This window comes from Gymnodraco acuticeps, unplaced genomic scaffold (genome assembly GCF_902827175.1).
Source record: "Gymnodraco acuticeps unplaced genomic scaffold, fGymAcu1.1, whole genome shotgun sequence".
Taxonomy (NCBI): domain Eukaryota; kingdom Metazoa; phylum Chordata; class Actinopteri; order Perciformes; family Bathydraconidae; genus Gymnodraco; species Gymnodraco acuticeps.
The window spans coordinates 38,516-62,942 of NW_022992005.1; the positions used below are offsets into that span (position 1 = coordinate 38,516).

A 24,427-nucleotide genomic window follows, 5' to 3' on the forward strand; every position below is an offset into this window, starting at 1 on the left:
AACACAACGCCCTGTGGGAAACACGCTTCTCAAGAGGCTTTAATGAACAAGCTCCATGCTAGAATATCTGACGAAGAAACAAAAGAAAAAGCACAACAGCGTCCTTCCTCATGTCCTTCCTCATGTCCTTCCTCATGTCCTTCCTCATGTTGAACTGGAGCTCTTTATGACATGACGCTGAGATAAAATCTGCATCCAGGACTCATCACGTAGTGAAGAGTGCAGGGAGGATATGTCTTCAAAACGCTTTCAACAACAGTTTGTACATTCTAGTGTGTGTGTGTGTGTGTGTGTGTGTGTGTGTGTGTGTGTGTGTGTGTGTGTTTCTTCATTACAGGAAGTGTGTGTTTTTAAAAGTCTTACATCCACAAAACCCTCTGATCATTTCCTTTCTCACAGTTCATCTCTTGTTTCTCTGCAGACGTCACTTTTTGTCGGCGTTGTGAAATATCTGTTCAATATTCAATACAGATCAGGTGTGTGTGTGTGTGTGTGCTTCTTCAGTACAGGAAGTGTGTGTGTTTTAAAAGTCTCTGATCATTTCCTTTCTCACAGTTCATCTCTCTTTTCTCTGCAGACGTCACTTCTTGTCTGCGTTGTTAAATATCTGTTCATATGAGGGAGGGGGGTGGTTGCAGTATGACGGAGGGGGGGGGGTAGGCGCTCATCATCATGTGGGCGGAGCCAGGCTGAGCTGGGAACATGTGGGCGGAGCCAGAGGGACCCCCTGCTGGGTCAGAGGTCATCCCGTTCACCCCGAAGCCCTGCATGGCCCCCGGCTGCTGGGAGACTGGAGGGAGACAGGAAACAGATTTACTTTGGTACCACTATTTCAATAAACAGTTTAAACAGGTACACACACACACACACACACACACACACACACACACACACACACACACACACACACACACACACACACACACACACACACCACACACACACACACACACACACACACACACACACACACACACACACACACACGAAGTCTCCCAGTATGAAGTTCTTATCAGTTTTGTAAAGTAAGGTAAGTACAATCTTGAGGAACTTTACTTGAGTATTTCCTTCTTATGCTTCAGTGTACTTCTACTCACTACAGTTCAGAGGTAGTAACTACTAAATACATCAACTCAAGGACTGTCCTTAAGTACTATTATGAGATACTTCTACTCCACTACAGTTCAGAGGTACATGGTGTACTTGTACTCCACTACAGTTCAGAGGTACATGGTGTACTTCTACTCCACTACAGTTCAGAGGTACATGGTGTACTTCTACTCCACCACAGTTCAGAGGTACATGGTGTACTTCTACTCCTCTACAGTTCAGAGGTACATGGTGTACTTCTACTCCTCTACAGTTCAGAGGTACATGGTGTACTTCTACTCCTCTACAGTTCAGAGGTACATGGTGTACTTCTACTCCACTACAGTTCAGAGGTACATGGTGTACTTCTACTCCTCTACAGTTCAGAGGTACATGGTGTACTTCTACTCCACTACAGTTCAGAGGTACATGGTGTACTTCTACTCCACTACAGTTCAGAGGTACATGGTGTACTTCTACTCCACTGTAGTTCAGAGGTACATGGTGTACTTCTACTCCTCTACAGTTCAGAGGTACGTGGTGTACTTCTACTCCTCTACAGTTCAGAGGTACATGGTGTACTTCTACTCCTCTACAGTTCAGAGGTACATGGTGTACTTCTACTCCACTACAGTTCAGAGGTACATGGTGTACTTCTACTCCACTACAGTTCAGAGGTACATGGTGTACTTCTACTCCTCTACAGTTCAGAGGTACATGGTGTACTTCTACTTCCACTACAGTTCAGAGGTACATGGGTGTACTTCTACTCCACTACAGTTCAGAGGTACATGGTGTACTTCTACTCCTCTACAGTTCAGAGGTACATGGTGTACTTCTACTTCCACTACAGTTCAGAGGTACATGGTGTACTTCTACTCCTCTACAGTTCAGAGGTACATGGTGTACTTCTACTCCTCTACAGTTCAGAGGTACATGGTTGTACTTCTACTCCTCTACAGTTCAGAGGTACATGGTGTACTTCTACTCCACTGTAGTTCAGAGGTACATGGTGTACTTCTACTCCACTACAGTTCAGAGGTACATGGTGTACTTCTACTCCTCTACAGTTCAGAGGTACATGGTGTACTTCTACTCCACTACAGTTCAGAGGTACATGGTGTACTTCTACTCCACTACAGTTCAGAGGTACATGGTGTACTTCTACTCCACTACAGTTCAGAGGTACATGGTTGTACTTCTACTTCCACTACAGTTCAGAGGTACATGGTGTACTTCTACTCCTCTACAGTTCAGAGGTACATGGTGTACTTCTACTCCTCTACAGTTCAGAGGTACATGGTGTACTTCTACTCCTCTACAGTTCAGAGGTACATGGTGTACTTCTACTCCACTACAGTTCAGAGGTACATGGTGTACTTCTACTCCACTACAGTTCAGAGGTACATGGTACATGGTGTACTTCTACTACAGTTCAGAGGTACATGGTGTACTTCTACTCCTCTACAGTTCAGAGGTACATGGTGTACTTCTACTCCTCTACAGTTCAGAGGTACATGGTGTACTTCTACTCCTCTACAGTTCAGAGGTACATGGTGTACTTCTACTCCTCTACAGTTCAGAGGTACATGGTGTACTTCTACTTCCACTACAGTTCAGAGGTACATGGTGTACTTCTACTCCTCTACAGTTCAGAGGTACATGGTGTACTTCTACTCCTCTACAGTTCAGAGGTACATGGTGTACTTCTACTCCACTACAGTTCAGAGGTACATGGTGTACTTCTACTCCACTACAGTTCAGAGGTACATGGTACATGGTGTACTTCTACTACAGTTCAGAGGTACATGGTGTACTTCTACTCCACTACAGTTCAGAGGTACATGGTACATGGTGTACTTCTACTACAGTTCAGAGGTACATGGTGTACTTCTACTCCTCTACAGTTCAGAGGTTACATGGTGTACTTCTACTCCTCTACAGTTCAGAGGTACATGGTGTACTTCTACTCCACTACAGTTTCAGAGGTACATGGTGTACTTCTACTCCACTACAGTTCAGAGGTACATGGTACATGGTGTACTTCTACTACAGTTCAGAGGTACATGGTGTACTTCTACTCCTCTACAGTTCAGAGGTACATGGTGTACTTCTACTCCTCTACAGTTCAGAGGTACATGGTGTACTTCTACTCCTCTACAGTTCAGAGGTACATGGTACATGGTGTACTTCTACTACAGTTCAGAGGTACATGGTGTACTTCTACTCCACTACATGTATTTAATACCTTTAGTTCCACCTGGAGTAAATCCACCAGCTGCCCTGCAGAATACAAAGTCATTCAAACTAGTATCAGGTAGAAGCTGCCTTCGGGGACCAACACAGAAACACCACATCCTGCAGCACTCTAATAGCTTGTGTTTTGTGTGTGTGTGTGTGTGTGTGTGTGTGTGTGTGTGTGTGTGTGTGTGTGTGTGTGTGTGTGTGTGTGTGTGTACCAGGAGAGTTGGCAGGGTGTCTGGTGAAGGACACGTTGAAGTCGTCTCTCAGAGGTGAAGGGTACATCCTCCTGCGCACGATGAACCCTGCGCCGCAGCAGAACAACACGCCCATCATCAGGAGCACCCTGAGGACACAGATACACACCGTACTGTAACACACACACACACACCGTACTGTAACACACACACACACACACCGTACTGTAACACACACACTTATACACACCGTACTGTAACACACACACACACACCGTACTGTAACACACACACAGATACACACCGTACTGTAACACACACACACACACACACCATACTGTAACACACACACAGATACACACCGTACTGTAACACACACACAGATACACACCGTACTGTAACACACACCGTACTGTAACACACACACATCACACTGAGACTTAGACATACTTACATCATATTTTAGATATGTTATGTTCCCAGAATACTTTATGTCTTTCTTCAACAAAATATACTTTGTACTATATATTACCTGTGTTTTTTTTATAACATTTCGACTATAGATATATATATATATATATAAAAAGTCATAGTACAGTATGTTGATATTTTCTGAATAAACATAGAGCATAGCATGCAATATAGCGATAAGGCATAGCATGCTATATAGCGATAAGACATAGCATGATATATAGCAATCGGACATAGCATGCTATATAGCGATAAGACATAGCATGATATATAGCAATAAGACATGGCATGATATATAGCGATAAGGCATAGCATGCAATATAGCGATAAGACATAGCATGATATATAGCAATAAGACATGGCATGATATATAGCGATAAGGCATAACATGCAATATAGCGATAAGGCATAGCACGCCATATAGCGATAAGGAATAGCACGCTATATAGCGATAAAGAATAGCACGCCATATAGCGATAAGGAATAGCACGCTATATAGCGATAAAGAATAGCACGCCATATAGCGATAAGGAATAGCACGCTATATAGCGAAAAGGCATAGCATGCTATATAACGATAAGGCATAGCACGCCATATAGCGATAAAGCGGCATAGCACGCCATATAGCGATAAAGCGGCATAGCACGCCATATAGCGATAAGGCATAGCACGCCATATAGCGATAAAGCGGCATAGCACGCCATATAGCGATAAGGCATAGCACGCCATATAACGATAAGGCATAGCACGCCATATAGCGATAAAGCGGCATATCACGCCATATAGCGATAAGGCATAGCACGCCATATAGCGATAAGGCATAGCACGCCATATAGCGATAAAGCGGCATAGCACGCCATATAGCGATAAGGCATAGCACGCCATATAGCGATAAAGCGGCATAGCACGCCATATAGTGATAAGGAATAGCACGCTATATAGCGATAAAGAATAGCACGCCATATAGCGATAAGGAATAGCACGCTATATAGCGAAAAGGCATAGCATGCTATATAACGATAAGGCATAGCACGCCATATAGCGATAAAGCGGCATAGCACGCCATATAGCGATAAGGCATAGCACGCCATATAGCGATAAAGCGGCATAGCACGCCATATAGCGATAAGGCATATCATGCAATATAGCGATAAAGCGGCATAGCACGCTATATAGCGATAAGACATAGCACGCTATATAGCGATAAGGCATAGCACGCCATATAGCGATAAGGCATAGCATGCTATATAACGATAGGCCATAGCACGCTATATAGCGATAAGGCATAGCACGCTATATAGCGATAAGGCATAGCATGCTATATAACGATAAGGCATAGCATGCTATGTCATTTGTATGCATATTTCCGACATACTATACTATGACTCTACTATAGTCTCAGTTTTGATGTCGTTATGTATCTTATCAAAGCCCTGCCTCTCAGGAAGGACTTTTCGTCGTGAACACAATGTCCCCTCTCTTCAGAAACTCTCTCTGGATGGCGAGCTCACCAGAAGTACCATAGTCTCTGGATGGAGAGAGCTCTCACACAGCAGCGAGTCCCACAGCAGTCCTCATACGAGCGACATCTGCAGTGACATTAACACAGTTAGCAGTTAGCTCAACACAAGCAGACATCAGGGTTCCACTTCCTCACTGCTCTCCACTTCCTCCTGCAGCCGAAAGCATCAACAAGCAGAGCCCCTGTTTATATGTATTGCATCATCTTCTGTTATCGGTTCCTCTCATCGTCTCTAAATGATGTTCTACAGAATCAGGGACACACTGGAGTGCCTCTAGTGTGTCCTCTGCACTTCCTCCCTGCACACTCTGAGCCACCTTTTATACCTATTGCATCTTCTGGATATTAGTATGTATTTATTGAAGAAGGGACAATGCACATGAATCAACATGTGAGCACCTTGTGAGTGTGCAGGGTGGATCTGTGAGCACCTTGTGAGTGTGCAGGGTGGATCTGTGAGCACCTTGTGAGTGTGCAGGGTGGATCTGTGAGCACCTTGTGAGTGTGCAGGGTAGATCTGTGAGCACCTTGTGAGTGTGCAGGGTGGATCTGTGAGCACCTTGTGAGTGTGCAGGGTGGATCTGTGAGCACCTTGTGAGTGTGCAGGATGGATCTGTGAGCACCTTGTGAGTGTGCAGGGTGGATCTGTGAGCACCTTGTGAGTGTGCAGGATGGATCTGTGAGCACCTTGTGAGTGTGCAGGGTGGATCTGTGAGCACCTTGTGAGTGTGCAGGGTGGATCTGTGAGCACCTTGTGAGTGTGGAGGGTAGATCTGTGAGCACCTTGTGAGTGTGCAGGGTAGATCTGTGAGCACCTTGTGAGTGTGCAGGGTGGATCTGTGAGCACCTTGTGAGTGTGCAGGGTGGATCTGTGAGCACCTTGTGAGTGTGCAGGGTGGATCTGTGAGCACCTTGTGAGTGTGCAGGGTGGATCTGTGAGCACCTTGTGAGTGTGCAGATGGATCTGTGAGCACCTTGTGAGTGTGCAGGGTGGATCTGTGAGCACCTTGTGAGTGTGCAGGATGGATCTGTGAGCACCTTGTGAGTGTGCAGGGTGGATCTGTGAGCACCTTGTGAGTGTGCAGGGTAGATCTGTGAGCACCTTGTGAGTGTGCAGGGTAGATCTGTGAGCACCTTGTGAGTGTGCAGGGTGGATCTGTGAGCACCTTGTGAGTGTGCAGGGTGGATCTGTGAGCACCTTGTGAGTGTGCAGGGTGGATCTGTGAGCACCTTGTGAGTGTGCAGGGTGGATCTGTGAGCACCTTGTGAGTGTGCAGGGTAGATCTGTGAGCACCTTGTGAGTGTGCAGGGTGGATCTGTGAGCACCTTGTGAGTGTGCAGGATGGATCTGTGAGCACCTTGTGAGTGTGCAGGGTGGATCTGTGAGCACCTTGTGAGTGTGCAGGATGGATCTGTGAGCACCTTGTGAGTGTGCAGGATGGATCTGTGAGCACCTTGTGAGTGTGCAGGGTGGATCTGTGAGCACCTTGTGAGTGTGCAGGGTGGATCTGTGAGCACCTTGTGAGTGTGCAGGGTAGATCTGTGAGCACCTTGTGAGTGTGCAGGGTGGATCTGTGAGCACCTTGTGAGTGTGCAGGGTGGATCTGTGAGCACCTTGTGAGTGTGCAGGGTGGATCTGTGAGCACCTTGTGAGTGTGCAGGGTGGATCTGTGAGCACCTTGTGAGTGTGCAGGGTGGATCTGTGAGCACCTTGTGAGTGTGCAGGGTAGATCTGTGAGCACCTTGTGAGTGTGCAGGGTGGATCTGTGAGCACCTTGTGAGTGTGCAGGGTGGATCTGTGAGCACCTTGTGAGTGTGCAGGGTGGATCTGTGAGCACCTTGTGAGTGTGCAGGGTGGATCTGTGAGCACCTTGTGAGTGTGCAGGGTGGATCTGTGAGCACCTTGTGAGTGTGCAGGGTGGATCTGTGAGCACCTTGTGAGTGTGCAGGGTGGATCTGTGAGCACCTTGTGAGTGTGCAGGGTGGATCTGTGAGCACCTTGTGAGTGTGCAGGATGGATCTGTGAGCACCTTGTGAGTGTGCAGGGTAGATCTGTGAGCACCTTGTGAGTGTGCAGGGTGGATCTGTGAGCACCTTGTGAGTGTGCAGGGTAGATCTGTGAGCACCTTGTGAGTGTGCAGGGTGGATCTGTGAGCACCTTGTGAGTGTGCAGGGTAGATCTGTGAGCACCTTGTGAGTGTGCAGGATGGATCTGTGAGCACCTTTGTGAGTGTGCAGGGTGGATCTGTGAGCACCTTGTGAGTGTGCAGGGTAGATCTGTGAGCACCTTGTGAGTGTGCAGGATGGATCTGTGAGCACCTTGTGAGTGTGCAGGGTAGATCTGTGAGCACCTTGTGAGTGTGCAGGGTGGATCTGTGAGCACCTTGTGAGTGTGCAGGGTGGATCTGTGAGCACCTTGTGAGTGTGCAGGGTGGATCTGTGAGCACCTTGTGAGTGTGCAGGGTGGACCTATGAAGAAACGTACGGTGGCCCGGAAGTGCAAGACACCACAGCATTTCACATTGGACGGAAAGGGTATTCCTTAGGGAGAACACTTCTTGTTTGTGATTGGACAGAGCCAGCCATAGAAGCACTGCTGTGATTGGTTGTTTTTGCTGCCAGTCAAGAAATGACGCTTCGTGATTGGCCGTTAGCCGTTAGCTGTTAGCACACACTCAGAGCTCACAGCTCCTCATATCTGTTCAGAAACTGGACAAAATGTCAACATATACAAAACACAGACTGTCTGTGTCATGGAGAATACAGTCGCTGCTTTATTTATGTCTGTATGACGTTGTTGTGAGTGTGGACGGAGCAGCGACAGGTTAGTTTAGCCTGATGGATCCGATTCCGATAGGATTTACATGGAGATACGGCCCGCCCCCTCTCCAGCGTCTTGTTTGAATGACAGGAGTAAACACAGAATGAATGCTTTATTAATTAATGGTTTTTAAGGGGCTTATCTCCATGTAAATACTTTGGTAGACCACCCAATATTCGCATCGCTCTAATCGCTCGAGTTTCACCGCGGCTGTCAGCTGTGTTTGCTCCTGTCACTCAAACAAGAGGCGCTGAGAGGGGGCGGGGCGTATCTCCATGTAAATCCTATGGGAGATACCAACTACAACAAAATGTGACCGTGATTTAATTGTAATACACGTTTCAAAGTGATGCCGAAGTAACAACATACTGATAACGGTTAGTAAAAACCATGAAGTAATGCTTTGACAAGTCTGCAGACAGACGGCAGGCGAAAAGCTTTTAAAATGCGTGTTTTCTGAATGGAATCGGATCCATCAGGCTAAACTAACCTGTTGCTGCTCCGTCCACACTCACAACGTCATACAGACATAAATAAAGCAGCGACTGCATTCTCCATGACACAGACAGTCTGTGGTTTGTTCTTGTTTAACTTTTGTCCAGTTTCTGAACAGACATGAGGAGCTGTGAGCTCTGAGGGTGTGCTAACAGCTGATGATCACATCACCCCCATCCTTAAAGCACTACACTGGCTACCCGTGGAACTGAGCATCGAATTCAAGGTCTCCGTCCTCACCCACCAGTGTGTCCATGGAACTGCCCCTCCCTACCTCAAGGAACTCCTCACCCCCCATACCTCCTTGCGGACCACCCGCTCCAGCAACTCCAACTTCCTCAAACCCCCCAGGACTAAGCTCCGTGCTATGGGAGACTGGGCCTTCTGCTCGGCTGCTCCCAGTCTGTGGAACGCTCTCCCCGACCACATGAGAGCACCACAGACCACATGAGAGCACCACAGACCACATGAGAGCACCACAGACCACATGAGAGCACCACAGACCACATGAGAGCACCACAGACCACATGAGAGCACCACAGACCACATGAGAGCACCACAGACCGTGGAGGCTTTTAAAAAAGGCCTCAAAACCCATCTCTTCAAAAGAGCCTTTGCCTAGACCTTTTTATCACCCTTTTATTTATTTTTTTATTGCTTTTTATGAATTCTACCGTGTTGTGTAATGTTTATTTATACTGTTCATGCTCACTACTTGTAGCACTTCGGATTTGAAATCAAATATGAAGTGCTTTATAAATGGAACCCATTATTATTATTATTATGTGTTCGCTGTCGGGTGTTGACCAATCACGAAGCGTCATTTCTTGACTGGCAGCAAAAACAACCAATCACAGCAGTGCTTCTCTGGCTGGCTCTGTCCAATCACAAACAAGAAATGCTGTGGTGTCTTGCACTTCAGGGCCACCGTAGAATAGAATATCTTCAACAGTCATCATGAAATGAGACCTGAGTCTGTTCTACGAAGCCGGTTCAACCTAACCTGGATATGTTTGAGTTAGCCGGTTGGCCTAATCCAAAACATACGCGCTCTCGCTAAGCGGTCCTACAACGCGGGTTATCAAGTGGATCGCTCAAGCCAGCCGTGTCCTATCTAGTTAGGTGTTCACATGAGAGGGGTGGTATCTGGAGCATTCGACCAATCACAGACATGGAGAAGCGCACTGACAGCGCAGCGTCATACTTCCTGAATGAAAAGTCAACTATAATATTAGACATATGAAGAAGTTAAACTTTAAACATCCAGGACTTAAACACTTGATCCAGGATCAAAGCCACAGAGCTGCACCTGCAAGGTGAACACAGCTGGGAACAGAACAAGTGTTTGAATGTGTACATTAACAGCTTTATGATATCACTGCCCGTCTAAGACACCATCTGACTTTCATTACATTTGACTCCAGTGTTTCCTCAACTTAATGTGTTGCTTCAAATAATGCTTCTGCATCCAGTCTGTGACGCTGTGAGTGTTGCACGGCCAGATACGGCTCAGCTGACTCAGATCAGGAGATGATACATTATGAAGTGATATGGACTGTACTTAATGTGACTCTGATCCGGTTACTTATGTTGTGGCAGATATTTCAGTAAGCTTTCTTAACGCTAATGTTATAATAGTCAGATTGCTCTGAAGATGGAGCTGATATTCTATTCATGTTCACGTTCACACAGTCGCTGATTGTTGCCGGCCGTCTTTCCTGCGACGGCAGCTTTTCTGTATTTCCTTTCTCCTGTAATATGACTTGATCGCTTTAAACTCCGCACACTGAGCTCTGATTGGTCAGCAGGCAGTGCTTTCACTGAGTTGATCTCTTAGCCTGCAACCTAACCTGCTCCGGAGCAGGTTAGCCGCTCAGCATCAGTTACCATGGAGATCTAGCCGCTCAGCATCAGTTACCATGGAGATCTAGCCGCTAAAAAGAGAACCAGCTTCGAAGGACCGGAAACCCAGAGTTACCCTGAAGTTAGCCGCTAAGAGAACATCCGGCTTCGTGGTGCAGCCTCTGGAGTTCTGCTAAACACAAAACATCAACACTTTTTGTTCTTTGTCTTAAATCATGCTAACTTCTTTTTGAATATAAATCTGCACACATGCCCGCTGCAAGGCGGTGTGCAAAGATGATATAATATATATATATATATATATATATTACAATAAAAGTGTTGACTCACACTTACTGAACAATATCAAGAACACAGGTTATTGTATAACTAGATTCAGATCGAATCATCATAAGACAGTTTCAGAAATGTTTGTTGTGGTTTTTCTTTTAAACATTGTGTAACATTTATTCTGATTGGAACCCGTAATATAAACCAGAGGGTTCTGCAGAGGATGCATGGTTTCAGTCTGACACACACTAGCACCTCTGTGCAGGGTCCAAAGGTGGGAGAGGTACTTGCATGAAGTAGATCGGGTATCCGCCTTCAAAATACCAGCAGTACTTCTTGGCCTCGACACACTGTGAAGAAAAGAGAAGCAGATTCAAAACGTGTTTCTCTGCATCCCCCAGAATGCTTTGTGTTCATGAACTCTGAGGAGACCCAACGCAGCGCCACCTCTGGGTGCGAGGAGGCGGGCCATCAGGATGCTATCGGCTAACTACGTGCAGAACACACACCTGTGTACTTCGACATGATTCAGGTGTCGAGCACAGAAAGGCTCTCACTAAGACGAGGGCTGTTTGAGAGACACGATCACAGCGGGTCAGAGTGGAGGAAACGTGGATCTGATGTCAATCACACATTAAGAGAGAAATTGCACAAATATGAGATTTTTAAACAATTCTCTTCGAAAGAAAGTCGTTCATTTACTGGAAACATGTCGGCTTTCTCTGAGAGGAAAGAGTCGATGCACGAGAGAAAAACAACGTACAAGAAGAAAGAGATATTCTTGTTATTTCACAAATGGAAGTCTGAATTCAAGAGGAATGTGTTTTCTTTTGAGCCACAAGGTTTGAGTTTCTGAAGCACAATCGCATCAAGGTGTTTCCATCCGTCTGCTTCCATTCTCTGCTCAGTGTCCGTCTGCAACTAGAGAGGAAGTGCTGACTGCGGAGGACACAAATCAGCGTGACACAACCAAAGAAAGGTTCCTACTTTGAGGGAAGCTTAGACGTGTGTGTGTGTGTGTGTGTGTGTGTGTGTGTGTGTGTGTGTGTGTGTGTGTGTGTGTGTGTGTGTGTGTGTGTGTGTGTGTGTGTGTGTGTGTGTGTGTGTGTGGTGTCTCTTTGAAGCTGCAGTGAAAGGAGACGGGTCAAGACAGAATGACATTTTGATCACAAAGCATGAACGTTCTTCATTTGAATTTGTAGTCTCTAAATGTTGTTCTATAGAATCAGGAGGAAACTTCTTGAGTGAATCCAAATGAATCTAAGAAGTCGACTGTGAAAAAGCTGCTGATGTCGAACTGAAGAGGAATTAGAATGATGAGAGAATCCAGCCATCGCTACGCTGCGTGTTAATGCTTCATATTCTAATCATAGTAACGAGCCTGGAAATGCGTTACGTGGATGAGAGCACGCAGACATCCTGCTGCTGCAACAAACAACAACAACAAACTGCCTCCATGCAGTGTTTATAGGAAGCAAGACACGTACTGTTACAACCAAATGAGAGCTCTCATGAGGAGGCATCAAAAGCTCCACCTTACTCTGACTAAATTCAAATGTTTTCGAATCGACCGACGCTGTAACGCTCTCTCACTTCTGATCCACTCCCAAGAAACGAGGCGTCAAACTACTTAAAGCTTGTTTTTAGCCGAACTGCAGGAAATGCATTTGTGCTGCTAATCCAAGAGTCAGTGGACGATAGAAAAGCGTTTTCAATCTCCAGGGCCCAAGAGCTCAAAGCTTTTCATCTCAATCAGATCCCATCAGATTTTGAAATCCCATTTGTTGTGATCCAGGATCAACAAGTCGGCCAAATGTTGTCCCTGGAGTTCAAAGCAATTCAGGATCAGCCTGATCCAGATTACGACTTTTCAAGATGACTGTAGCGGAAACTTCTGTGTAGCTATGCAGTGGGAGTCACCGACTCAGGAAGGAGACATGGGAAGAGCAGTAGCTTTGATGTCAAACACATGATGGTTTATTTGGAGTTAACGGCCGGAGGATTCACATCACAAGTCCAAGAGTCAGAGGTTCTGACTTCACGGTAGAGTTGCCACGTCAATTCTGGAGAGCCTCTCTCTTGCCAGCCCATCTAACTGGTTTCGCAGAGAGTAAACAACATATTTGAGGAGATAGCCTAAACAGTGTGGGAACACAGAGCTACTTGCCTCGGACACTTATGACCTCGAAGATTTTACCTTGGAGTCCACAAATACAGAGAAGGAAGTGTCCCAGTGTACCCACAACACAGACCATCTGTGACCCAGTATTGACCGGTCACAGAATGGGAACAATAACATTATTGGCTAAGCAGCCTGTGTCCTTAAAGAAGGTAAACAGACATCAAGGTTTGTGCTGTATGTTACTAATTGGCGTCTTATGATAATTATTTCCACAACAATGACTAGATCCTGAATATCAGAGCTTTAATCCCACTGAGCGCCATCTAGTGGACATGAAAAATAATACAAGGAAGACAAGAGCCCACGTTGCAGAGACATCTATTGTCTGCACTTACTTCTGAAAGCTGACGACAGATGATGGACTTTTTGTTTTGTTGAAGATATTTTTTAATTTAATCTAAATTACATTTGTGATTGACAATCTTTGTTGTGATACTTTTATGAACATAAAAATGTATGTTATCAACATTTGGTTGAAAACAAAATAGGCACAAACGTGAGCAAAAAATGAAAAGTAAAATGTGTTTCCCATGAAGGCTAAAAATGTGTATTATTTCAGTTAACAAATTTTCCCATCTAATTTAAATTTAAACATATTTTTAAATAAATGGTACAGTACATGTTGCTCTGTGATCCACTGGAGATCCACCCCTCTGGTGGGATCAGGATCATCCAGTTTTTTGGGATCAAACTGATCCCAATCCTGTGTTGTCGGTTTGAACTCGTTTTGAAGATTTGATCCAGATTAAAGCTTGGATTGGATTTCCTGATCTGATCGGATATCAAAGTGATCCTCATCCTGTTTGTTGGTTTTGAACTCCCCAAAATCCAAATCTGATTTGATCAGATAGGGATTACAAGTTTTGAGCTCCTGGGTCCTGGAGCTCAAAACGTCTGATCTCAATCAGATCCCATCAGATTTTGAAATCCCATTTGTTGTGATCAGGATCAGACCAGTCGCCAGATTCAGGATAGGATCAGTCCCTTCAGACAGACAGGTAGCAGCACCTCCCAACTTACAGTCCCTTCAGACAGACAGGTAGCAGCACCTCCCACCTTACAGTCCCTTCAGACAGACAGGTAGCAGCCCCTCCCACCTTACAGTCCCTTCAGACAGACAGGTAGCAGCACCTCCCACCTTACTGTCCCTTCAGACAGACAGGTAGCAGCACCTCCCACCTTACTGTCCCTTCAGACAGACAGGTAGCAGCACCTCCCACCTTACAGTCCCTTCAGACAGACAGGTAGCAGCACCTCCCACCTTACTGTCCCTTCAGACAGACAGGTAGCAGCACCTCCCACCTTACTGTCCCTTCAGACAGACAGGTAGCAGCACCTCCCACCTTACTGTCTCTTCAGACAGACAGGTAGCAGCACCTCCCACCTTACTGTCCCTTCAGACAGACAGGTAGCAGCACCTCCCACCTTACTGTCCCTTCAGACAGACAGGTAGCAGCACCTCCCACCTTACTGTCCCATCAGACAGACAGGTAGCAGCACTTCCCACCTTACTGTCCCTTCAGACAGACAGGTAGCAGCACCTCCCACCTTACTGTCCCTTCAGACAGACAGGTAGCAGCACCTCCCACCTTACTGTCCCTTCAGACAGACAGGTAGCAGCACCTCCCACCTTACAGTCCCTTCAGACAGACAGGTAGCAGCACTTCCCACCTTACTGTCCCTTCAGACAGACAGGTAGCAGCACCTCCCACCTTACTGTCCCTTCAGACAGACAGGTAGCAGCCCCTCCCACCTTACTGTCCCTTCAGACAGACAGGTAGCAGCCCCTCCCACCTTACTGTCCCTTCAGACAGACAGGTAGCAGCACCTCCCACCTTACTGTCCCTTCAGACAGACAGGTAGCAGCACCTCCCACCTTACTGTCCCTTCAGACAGACAGGTAGCAGCACCTCCCACCTTACTGTCCCTTCAGACAGACAGGTAGCAGCCCCTCCCACCTTACTGTCCCTTCAGACAGACAGGTAGCAGCCCCTCCCCCCTTCCTTCAGACAGACAGGTACACACCTCCCACCTATCCTTACTGTCCTTCAGACAGACAGGTAGCAGCACCTCCCACCTTACTGTCCCTTCAGACAGACAGGTAGCAGCAACCTCCCACCTTACTGTCCCTTCAGACAGACAGGTAGCAGCACCTCCCACCTTACTGTCCCTTCAGACAGACAGGTAGCAGCACACCTCCCACCTTACTGTCCCTTCAGACAGACAGTAGCAGCACCTCCCACCTTACAGTCCCTTCAGACAGACAGGTAGCAGCACCTCCCACCTTACAGTCCCTTCAGACAGACAGGTAGCAGCCCCTCCCACCTTACTGTCCCTTCAGACAGACAGGTAGCAGCCCCTCCCACTTTACTGTCCCTTCAGACAGACAGGTAGCAGCACCTCCCAACTTACAGTCCCTTCAGACAGACAGGTAGCAGCACCTCCCACCTTACAGTCCCTTCAGACAGACAGGTAGCAAGCACTCCCTCCCACCTTACTGTCCCTTCAGACAGACAGGTAGCAGCCCCTCCCACTTACTGTCCCTTCAGACAGACAGGTAGCAGCACCTCCCAACTTACAGTCCCTTCAGACAGACAGGTAGCAGCACCTCCCACCTTACAGTCCCTTCAGACAGACAGGTAGCAGCCCCTCCCACCTTACAGGTCCCTTCAGACAGACAGGTAGCAGCACCTCCCACCTTACTGTCCCTTCAGACAGACAGGTAGCAGCACCTCCCACCTTACTGTCCCTTCAGACAGACAGGTAGCAGCACCTCCCACCTTACAGTCCCTTCAGACAGACAGGTAGCAGCACCTCCCACCTTACTGTCCCTTCAGACAGACAGGTAGCAGCACCTCCCACCTTACTGTCCCTTCAGACAGACAGGTAGCAGCACCTCCCACCTTACTGTCTCTTCAGACAGACAGGGTAGCAGCACCTCCCACCTTACTGTCCCTTCAGACAGACAGGTAGCAGCACCTCCCACCTTACAGTCCCTTCAGACAGACAGGTAGCAGCACTTCCCACCTTACTGTCCCTTCAGAACAGACAGGTAGCAAGCACACCTCCCCGACCTAACTGTCCCTTCAGACAGACAGGTAGCAGCCCCAGCCTACTGTCCCTTCAGAAAAGACATTGTAGCGCACCTCCCACCTTACTGTCCACGTCAGACAGACAGGTAGCAGCACCTCCCACCTTACCTGTCCCTTCAGACAGACAGGTAGCAGCACCTCCCACCCTTACTGTCCCTTCAGACAGACAGTAGCAGCCCCTCCACCTTACTGTCCCTTCAGACAGACAGGTAGCAGCAGCCCTCCCACCTTACGGTCCTTCAGACAGACAGGTAGCAGCACCTCCCACCTTACTGTCCCTTCAGACAGACAGGTAGCAGCACCTCCCACCTACTGTCCCTTCAGACAGACAGGTAGCAGCACCCTCCCACCTTACTGTCCCTTCAGACAGACAGGTAGCAGCACCCCTCCCACCTTACTGTCCCTTCAGACAGACAGGTAGCAGCACCTCCCACCTTACTGTCCTTCAGACAGACAGGTAGCAGCACCTCCACCTTACTGTCCCTTCAGACAGACAGGTAGCAGGCACCTCCCACCTACAGTCCCTTCAGACAGACAGGTAGCAGCCCCTCCCACCTTACAGTCCCTTCAGACAGACAGGTTAGCAGCACCTCCCACCTTACTGTCCCTTCAGACAGACAGGTAGCAGCACCTCCCACCTTACAGTCCCTTCAGACAGACAGGTAGCAGCACCTCCCACCTTACAGTCCCTTCAGACAGACAGGTAGCAGCCCCTCCCACCTTACTGTCCCTTCAGACAGACAGGTAGCAGCCCCTCCCACTTACTGTCCCTTCAGACAGACAGGTAGCAGCACCTCCCACCTTACTGTCCCTTCAGACAGACAGGTAGCAGCACCTCCCACTTTACCTGTCCCTTCAGACAGACAGGTAGCAGCACCTCCCACCTTACAGTCCCTTCAGACAGACAGGTAGCAGCACCTCCCACCTTACTGTCCCTTCAGACAGACAGGTAGCAGCACCTCCCACCTTACAGTCCCTTCAGACAGACAGGTAGCAGCCCCTCCCACTTTACTGTCCCTTCAGACAGACAGGTAGCAGCCCCTCCCACCTTACTGTCCCTTCAGACAGACAGGTAGCAGCCCCTCCCACTTTACTGTCCCTTCAGACAGACAGGTAGCAGCCCCTCCCACCTTACTGTCCCTTCAGACAGACAGGTAGCAGCCCCTCCCACCTTACTGTCCCTTCAGACAGACAGGTAGCAGCCCCTCCCACCTTACTGTCCCTTCAGACAGACAGGTAGCAGCACCTCCCACCTTACTGTCCCTTCAGACAGACAGGTAGCAGCCCCTCCCACCTTACAGTCCCTTCAGACAGACAGGTAGCAGCACCTCCCACCTTACAGTCCCCTTCAGACAGACAGGTAGCAGCACCTCCCACCTTACTGTCCCTTCAGACAGACAGGTAGCAGCACCTCCCACCTTACTGTCCCTTCAGACAGACAGGTAGCAGCACCTCCCACCTTACTGTCCCTTCAGACAGACAGGTAGCAGCCCCTCCCACCTTACTGTCCCTTCAGACAGACAGGTAGCAGCACCTCCCACCTGACTGTCCCTTCAGACAGACAGGTAGCAGCACCTCCCACCTTACTGTCCCTTCAGACAGACAGGTAGCAGCACCTCCCACCTTACAGTCCCTTCAGACAGACAGGTAGCAGCCCCTCCCACTTTACAGTCCCTTCAGACAGACAGGTAGCAGCCCCTCCCACCTTACTGTCCCTTCAGACAGACAGGTAGCAGCCCCTCCCACCTTACTGTCCCTTCAGACAGACAGGTAGCAGCCCCTCCCACCTTACTGTCCCTTCAGACAGACAGGTAGCAGCACCTCCCACCTTACTGTCCCTTCAGACAGACAGGTAGCAGCCCCTCCCACCTTACAGTCCCTTCAGACAGACAGGTAGCAGCCCCTCCCACCTTACAGTCCCTTCAGACAGACAGGTAGCAGCACCTCCCACCTTACAGTCCCTTCAGACAGACAGGTAGCAGCACCTCCCACCTTACAGTCCCCTTCAGACAGACAGGTAGCAGCCCCTCCCACCTTACTGTCCCTTCAGACAGACAGGTAGCAGCCCCTCCCACCTTACAGTCCCTTCAGACAGACAGGTAGCAGCCCCTCCCACCTTACTGTCCCTTCAGACAGACAGGTAGCAGCACCTCCCACCTTACAGTCCCTTCAGACAGACAGGTAGCAGCCCCTCCCACCTTACAGTCCCTTCAGACAGACAGGTAGCAGCCCCTCCCACCTTACAGTCCCTTCAGACAGACAGGTAGCAGCCCCTCCCACCTTACAGTCCCTTCAGACAGACAGGTAGCAGCCCCTCCCACCTTACAGTCCCTTCAGACAGACAGGTAGCAGCACCTCCCACCTTACTGTCCCTTCAGACAGACAGGTAGCAGCCCCTCCCACCTTACAGTCCCTTCAGACAGACAGGTAGCAGCCCCTCCCACCTTACAGTCCCTTCAGACAGACAGGTAGCAGCCCCTCCCACCTTACTGTCCCTTCAGACAGACAGGTAGCAGCACCTCCCACCTTACTGTCCCTTCAGACAGACAGGTAGCAGCCCCTCCCACCTTACAGTCCCTTCAGACAGACAGGTAGCAGCCCCTCCCACCTTACTGTCCCTTCAGACAGACAGGTAGCAGCACCTCCCACCTTACTGTCCCTTCAGACAGACAGGTAGCAGCCCCTCCCACCTTACTGTCCCTTCAGACAGACAGGTAGCAGCCCCTCCCACCTTACTGTCCCTTCAGACAGACAGGTAGCAGCACCTCCCACCTCACTGTCCCTTCAGACAGACAGGTAGCAGCACCTCCCACCTTACTGTCCCTTCAGACAGACAGGTAGCAGCACCTCCCCCCTTACTGTCCCTTCAGACAGACAGGTAGCAGCCCCTCCCACCTTACTGTCCCTTCAGACAGACAGGTAGCAGCCCCTCCCACCTTACTGTCCCTTCAGACAGACAGGTAGCAGCCCCTCCCACCTTACTGTCCCTTCAGACAGACAGGTAGCAGCCCCTCCCACCTTACAGTCCCTTCAGACAGACAGGTAGCAGCCCCTCCCACCTTACAGTCCCTTCAGACAGACAGGTAGCAGCCCCTCCCACCTTACTGTCCCTTCAGACAGACAGGTAGCAGCACCTCCCACCTTACTGTCCCTTCAGACAGACAGGTAGCAGCCCCTCCCACCTTACAGTCCCTTCAGACAGACAGGTAGCAGCACCTCCCACCTTACTGTCCCTTCAGACAGACAGGTAGCAGCCCCTCCCACCTTACTGTCCCTTCAGACAGACAGGTAGCAGCACCTCCCACCTTACTGTCCCTTCAGACAGACAGGTAGCAGCCCCTCCCACCTTACTGTCCCTTCAGACAGACAGGTAGCAGCACCTCCCACCTTACTGTCCCTTCAGACAGACAGGTAGCAGCCCCTCCCACCTTACAGTCCCTTCAGACAGACAGGTAGCAGCCCCTCCCACCTTACTGTCCCTTCAGACAGACAGGTAGCAGCACCTCCCACCTTACTGTCCCTTCAGACAGACAGGTAGCAGCCCCTCCCACCTTACTGTCCCTTCAGACAGACAGGTAGCAGCCCCTCCCACCTTACTGTCCCTTCAGACAGACAGGTAGCAGCCCCTCCCACCTTACAGTCCCTTCAGACAGACAGGTAGCAGCACCTCCCACCTTACTGTCCCTTCAGACAGACAGGTAGCAGCACCTCCCACCTTACAGTCCCTTCAGACAGACAGGTAGCAGCCCCTCCCACCTTACTGTCTCTTCAGACAGACAGGTAGCAGCACCTCCCACCTTACTGTCCCTTCAGACAGACAGGTAGCAGCCCCTCCCACCTTACTGTCCCTTCAGACAGACAGGTAGCAGCCCCTCCCACCTTACTGTCCCTTCAGACAGACAGGTAGCAGCCCCTCCCACCTTACTGTCCCTTCAGACAGACAGGTAGCAGCACCTCCCACCTTACTGTCCCTTCAGACAGACAGGTAGCAGCACCTCCCACCTTACAGTCCCTTCAGACAGACAGGTAGCAGCCCCTCCCACCTTACTGTCCCTTCAGACAGACAGGTAGCAGCACCTCCCACCTTACTGTCCCTTCAGACAGACAGGTAGCAGCCCCTCCCACCTTACTGTCCCTTCAGACAGACAGGTAGCAGCCCCTCCCACCTTACTGTCCCTTCAGACAGACAGGTAGCAGCCCCTCCCACCTTACAGTCCCTTCAGACAGACAGGTAGCAGCCCCTCCCACCTTACAGTCCCTTCAGACAGACAGGTAGCAGCACCTCCCACCTTACAGTCCCTTCAGACAGACAGGTAGCAGCCCCTCCCACCTTACTGTCTCTTCAGACAGACAGGTAGCAGCACCTCCCACCTTACTGTCCCTTCAGACAGACAGGTAGCAGCCCCTCCCACCTTACTGTCCCTTCAGACAGACAGGTAGCAGCCCCTCCCACCTTACTGTCCCTTCAGACAGACAGGTAGCAGCCCCTCCCACCTTACTGTCCCTTCAGACAGACAGGTAGCAGCACCTCCCACCTTACTGTCCCTTCAGACAGACAGGTAGCAGCACCTCCCACCTTACAGTCCCTTCAGACAGACAGGTAGCAGCCCCTCCCACCTTACTGTCCCTTCAGACAGACAGGTAGCAGCACCTCCCACCTTACAGTCCCTTCAGACAGACAGGTAGCAGCCCCTCCCACCTTACTGTCCCTTCAGACAGACAGGTAGCAGCACCTCCCACCTTACTGTCCCTTCAGACAGACAGGTAGCAGCACCTCCCACCTTACTGTCCCTTCAGACAGACAGGTAGCAGCCCCTCCCACCTTACTGTCTCTTCAGACAGACAGGTAGCAGCCCCTCCCACCTTACTGTCCCTTCAGACAGACAGGTAGCAGCCCCTCCCACCTTACAGTCCCTTCAGACAGACAGGTAGCAGCACCTCCCACCTTACTGTCCCTTCAGACAGACAGGTAGCAGCCCCTCCCACCTTACTGTCCCTTCAGACAGACAGGTAGCAGCCCCTCCCACCTTACTGTCCCTTCAGACAGACAGGTAGCAGCCCCTCCCACCTTACTGTCCCTTCAGACAGACAGGTAGCAGCCCCCCCCCACCTTACTGTCCCTTCAGACAGACAGGTAGCAGCACCTCCCACCTTACTGTCCCTTCAGACAGACAGGTAGCAGCACCTCCCACCTTACAGTCCCTTCAGACAGACAGGTAGCAGCCCCTCCCACCTTACTGTCCCTTCAGACAGACAGGTAGCAGCACCTCCCACCTTACAGTCCCTTCAGACAGACAGGTAGCAGCACCTCCCACCTTACAGTCCCTTCAGACAGACAGGTAGCAGCACCTCCCACCTTACAGTCCCTTCAGACAGACAGGTAGCAGCACCTCCCACCTTACTGTCCCTTCAGACAGACAGGTAGCAGCACCTCCCACCTTACTGTCCCTTCAGACAGACAGGTAGCAGCCCCTCCCACCTTACTGTCCCTTCAGACAGACAGGTAGCAGCACCTCCCACCTTACAGTCCCTTCAGACAGACAGGTAGCAGCACCTCCCACCTTACAGTCCCTTCAGACAGACAGGTAGCAGCCCCCTCCCACCTTACAGTCCCTTCAGACAGACAGGTAGCAGCCCCTCCCACCTTACTGTCCCTTCAGACAGACAGGTAGCAGCCCCTCCCACCTTACTGTCCCTTCAGACAGACAGGTAGCAGCCCCTCCCACCTTACTGTCCCTTCAGACAGACAGGTAGCAGCACCTCCCACCTTACAGTCCCTTCAGACAGACAGGTAGCAGCACCTCCCACCTTACAGTCCCTTCAGACAGACAGGTAGCAGCACCTCCCACCTTACTGTCCCTTCAGACAGACAGGTAGCAGCCCCTCCCACCTTACTGTCCCTTCAGACAGACAGGTAGCAGCCCCTCCCACCTTACAGTCCCTTCAGACAGACAGGTAGCAGCACCTCCCACCTTACAGTCCCTTCAGACAGACAGGTAGCAGCCCCTCCCACCTTACAGTCCCTTCAGACAGACAGGTAGCAGCACCTCCCACCTTACAGTCCCTTCAGACAGACAGGTAGCAGCCCCCTCCCACCTTACAGTCCCTTCAGACAGACAGGTAGCAGCCCCTCCCACCTTACAGTCCCTTCAGACAGACAGGTAGCAGCACCTCCCACCTTACAGTCCCTTCAGACAGACAGGTAGCAGCCCCTCCCACCTTACAGTCCCTTCAGACAGACAGGTAGCAGCACCTCCCACCTTACAGTCCCTTCAGACAGACAGGTAGCAGCCCCTCCCACCTTACAGTCCCTTCAGACAGACAGGTAGCAGCCCCTCCCACCTTACAGTCCCTTCAGACAGACAGGTAGCAGCCCCTCCCACCTTACTGTCCCTTCAGACAGACAGGTAGCAGCACCTCCCACCTTACTGTCCCTTCAGACAGACAGGTAGCAGCACCTCCCACCTTACTGTCCCTTCAGACAGACAGGTAGCTAGTAGCTAATGGATAAGTTAGCTCAAGGTTTAGCTAAGGTAATGTATCATGGGCATACAGGCTAATGTACTTAAGGGGAGAGACTTAAAGTGAATACAGTCAAATGTGTATCTCCTAGCGTCATCACATTGATATGCAAATGAGCCGTTAACTAGGCCTGATTAAAATGCGGTTACCAAGGCATTGCAGGTGAAAAGGATCAAACTAAAAAACACATCACCTCACAACTTCCCCAGATAGTCACTGACCTCAGGTCAGTGTTTCCCCTGAAATGTTATGTTTAAATGCAGATTAGCTTTAAATCTAGAGATGAATTCAGACATGGCAGTGAAACGAACACCATGTATGCTTCTTGGAAGTTTTATTTCCATCAGAGTGAAAGAAAACATGGAAGCAAAATAGACCAAAATAACAAGTACATGAAAAAACGATCTTTTCGCCGTAATGTCCTCAAACAGTAACTCCATCATTTTGATGGTTGGCTGCTCATTTAATAACTTCATTTGACTAGTTTGTTGTCTGCTCTTGTGCATTGAGAATACTAAAGAAGACCATTGTCTCCGTTAGCTGATTATTTTGTAGAATTCTGTTGAGTATTAAACAATTGGGTGAGTGTGAGGGTATTCAAATAAACTGGTCAGTGAGTCAGAGATGTGCAACTATTTAACTTTTTGTTTTAAAACATTTTTTTATAAATGATTATGGGAAGTGCCCTTTTTCTCACTTGAGCACCCGCCCCCCAAAATGTCTGTGCACGTCCCTGACTGTACAGTTATTGTTGAGTTATTGTCAAAAAAATGAAAATATCTGCCAGAATAAACACCTTAATTTATCTTTAAATGTCCTTTAGCCGACATGCCAATCCAGAAGGTGGTGCTATACATATTAAAGTTAAGGTTGTTTTGATATTTAGTGTATTTCGGGGGGTTATTTATAAGCCGAATTAACCACACAATGCCATTTATTTAATATAAATATAGATTACTCCTCTAGGGTGTGTGTATTTCTGGAATTAGAGGATTAAAGATGTAATTATGTGATGTTTTAATGGGGTTTGGTGGAGAGCGCTGTGACAACAATAGCATCAGACTAGCTTGTTATTGTGTCTGCATTGAACACAACACACACACATTAGGTTCTCTCACACACACACACACACACTTGTCATATATCTAATAATAGCATGATGATATTTATAATTATGCTGCTCTTACCTCCAGAAGGATCCAGAGAGAGAGCACCGCCCCGGGCAGAGGGTTCCTCATTGCTCCGCTGAAGGAGGGCGAATCTGGGGGAGAAAAGGCCGAGGAGGAGACGCTCCGCTCGGATCAAAAGGACCGGGCCATGCCGCTGCAGACACCCGGAGATCAGCTCCTCTGGCCGGGGAACACAGCTGCGGAGAGCCGGGGAGAAAACACGGTCCTCAGACAGATTAATGCATGCTGGGAAACTGCATCAGATGTGATGAGGGATCAAACCACGCCCCTTTACAGCACGGAAACAACACACACACGCACGCACAACACGCACGCACACACACAGGTATATCTTTAGTTATAATAATGAGGAAGTTGCAAGCAGGGGCGGCGCCAGGGGGGAGCTAGGGGGTGCTGAAGCACCCCCCGGGATTGCCAAAGCACCCCCAAGAAATATGTGGGTTTTTCTTTTTTTCGAAAATTATTATTATTA

The 24,427-nt window shown here is 49.3% G+C and overlaps 1 protein-coding gene across 1 annotated transcript; it reads right to left on the reverse strand.

The window, feature by feature from the left end:
- Positions 1 to 9: 9 nt before the first annotated feature.
- On the reverse strand, positions 10 to 24,330 carry vopp1 (VOPP1 WW domain binding protein). The gene is given in 6 exon segments (XM_034201317.1): positions 10 to 655; positions 657 to 790; positions 3,549 to 3,676; positions 5,510 to 5,587; positions 11,261 to 11,319; positions 23,953 to 24,330. Coding segments are annotated over 6 exon segments (525 nt in total). The 5' UTR covers positions 24,004 to 24,330; the 3' UTR covers positions 10 to 580.
- Positions 24,331 to 24,427: the final 97 nt, after the last annotated feature.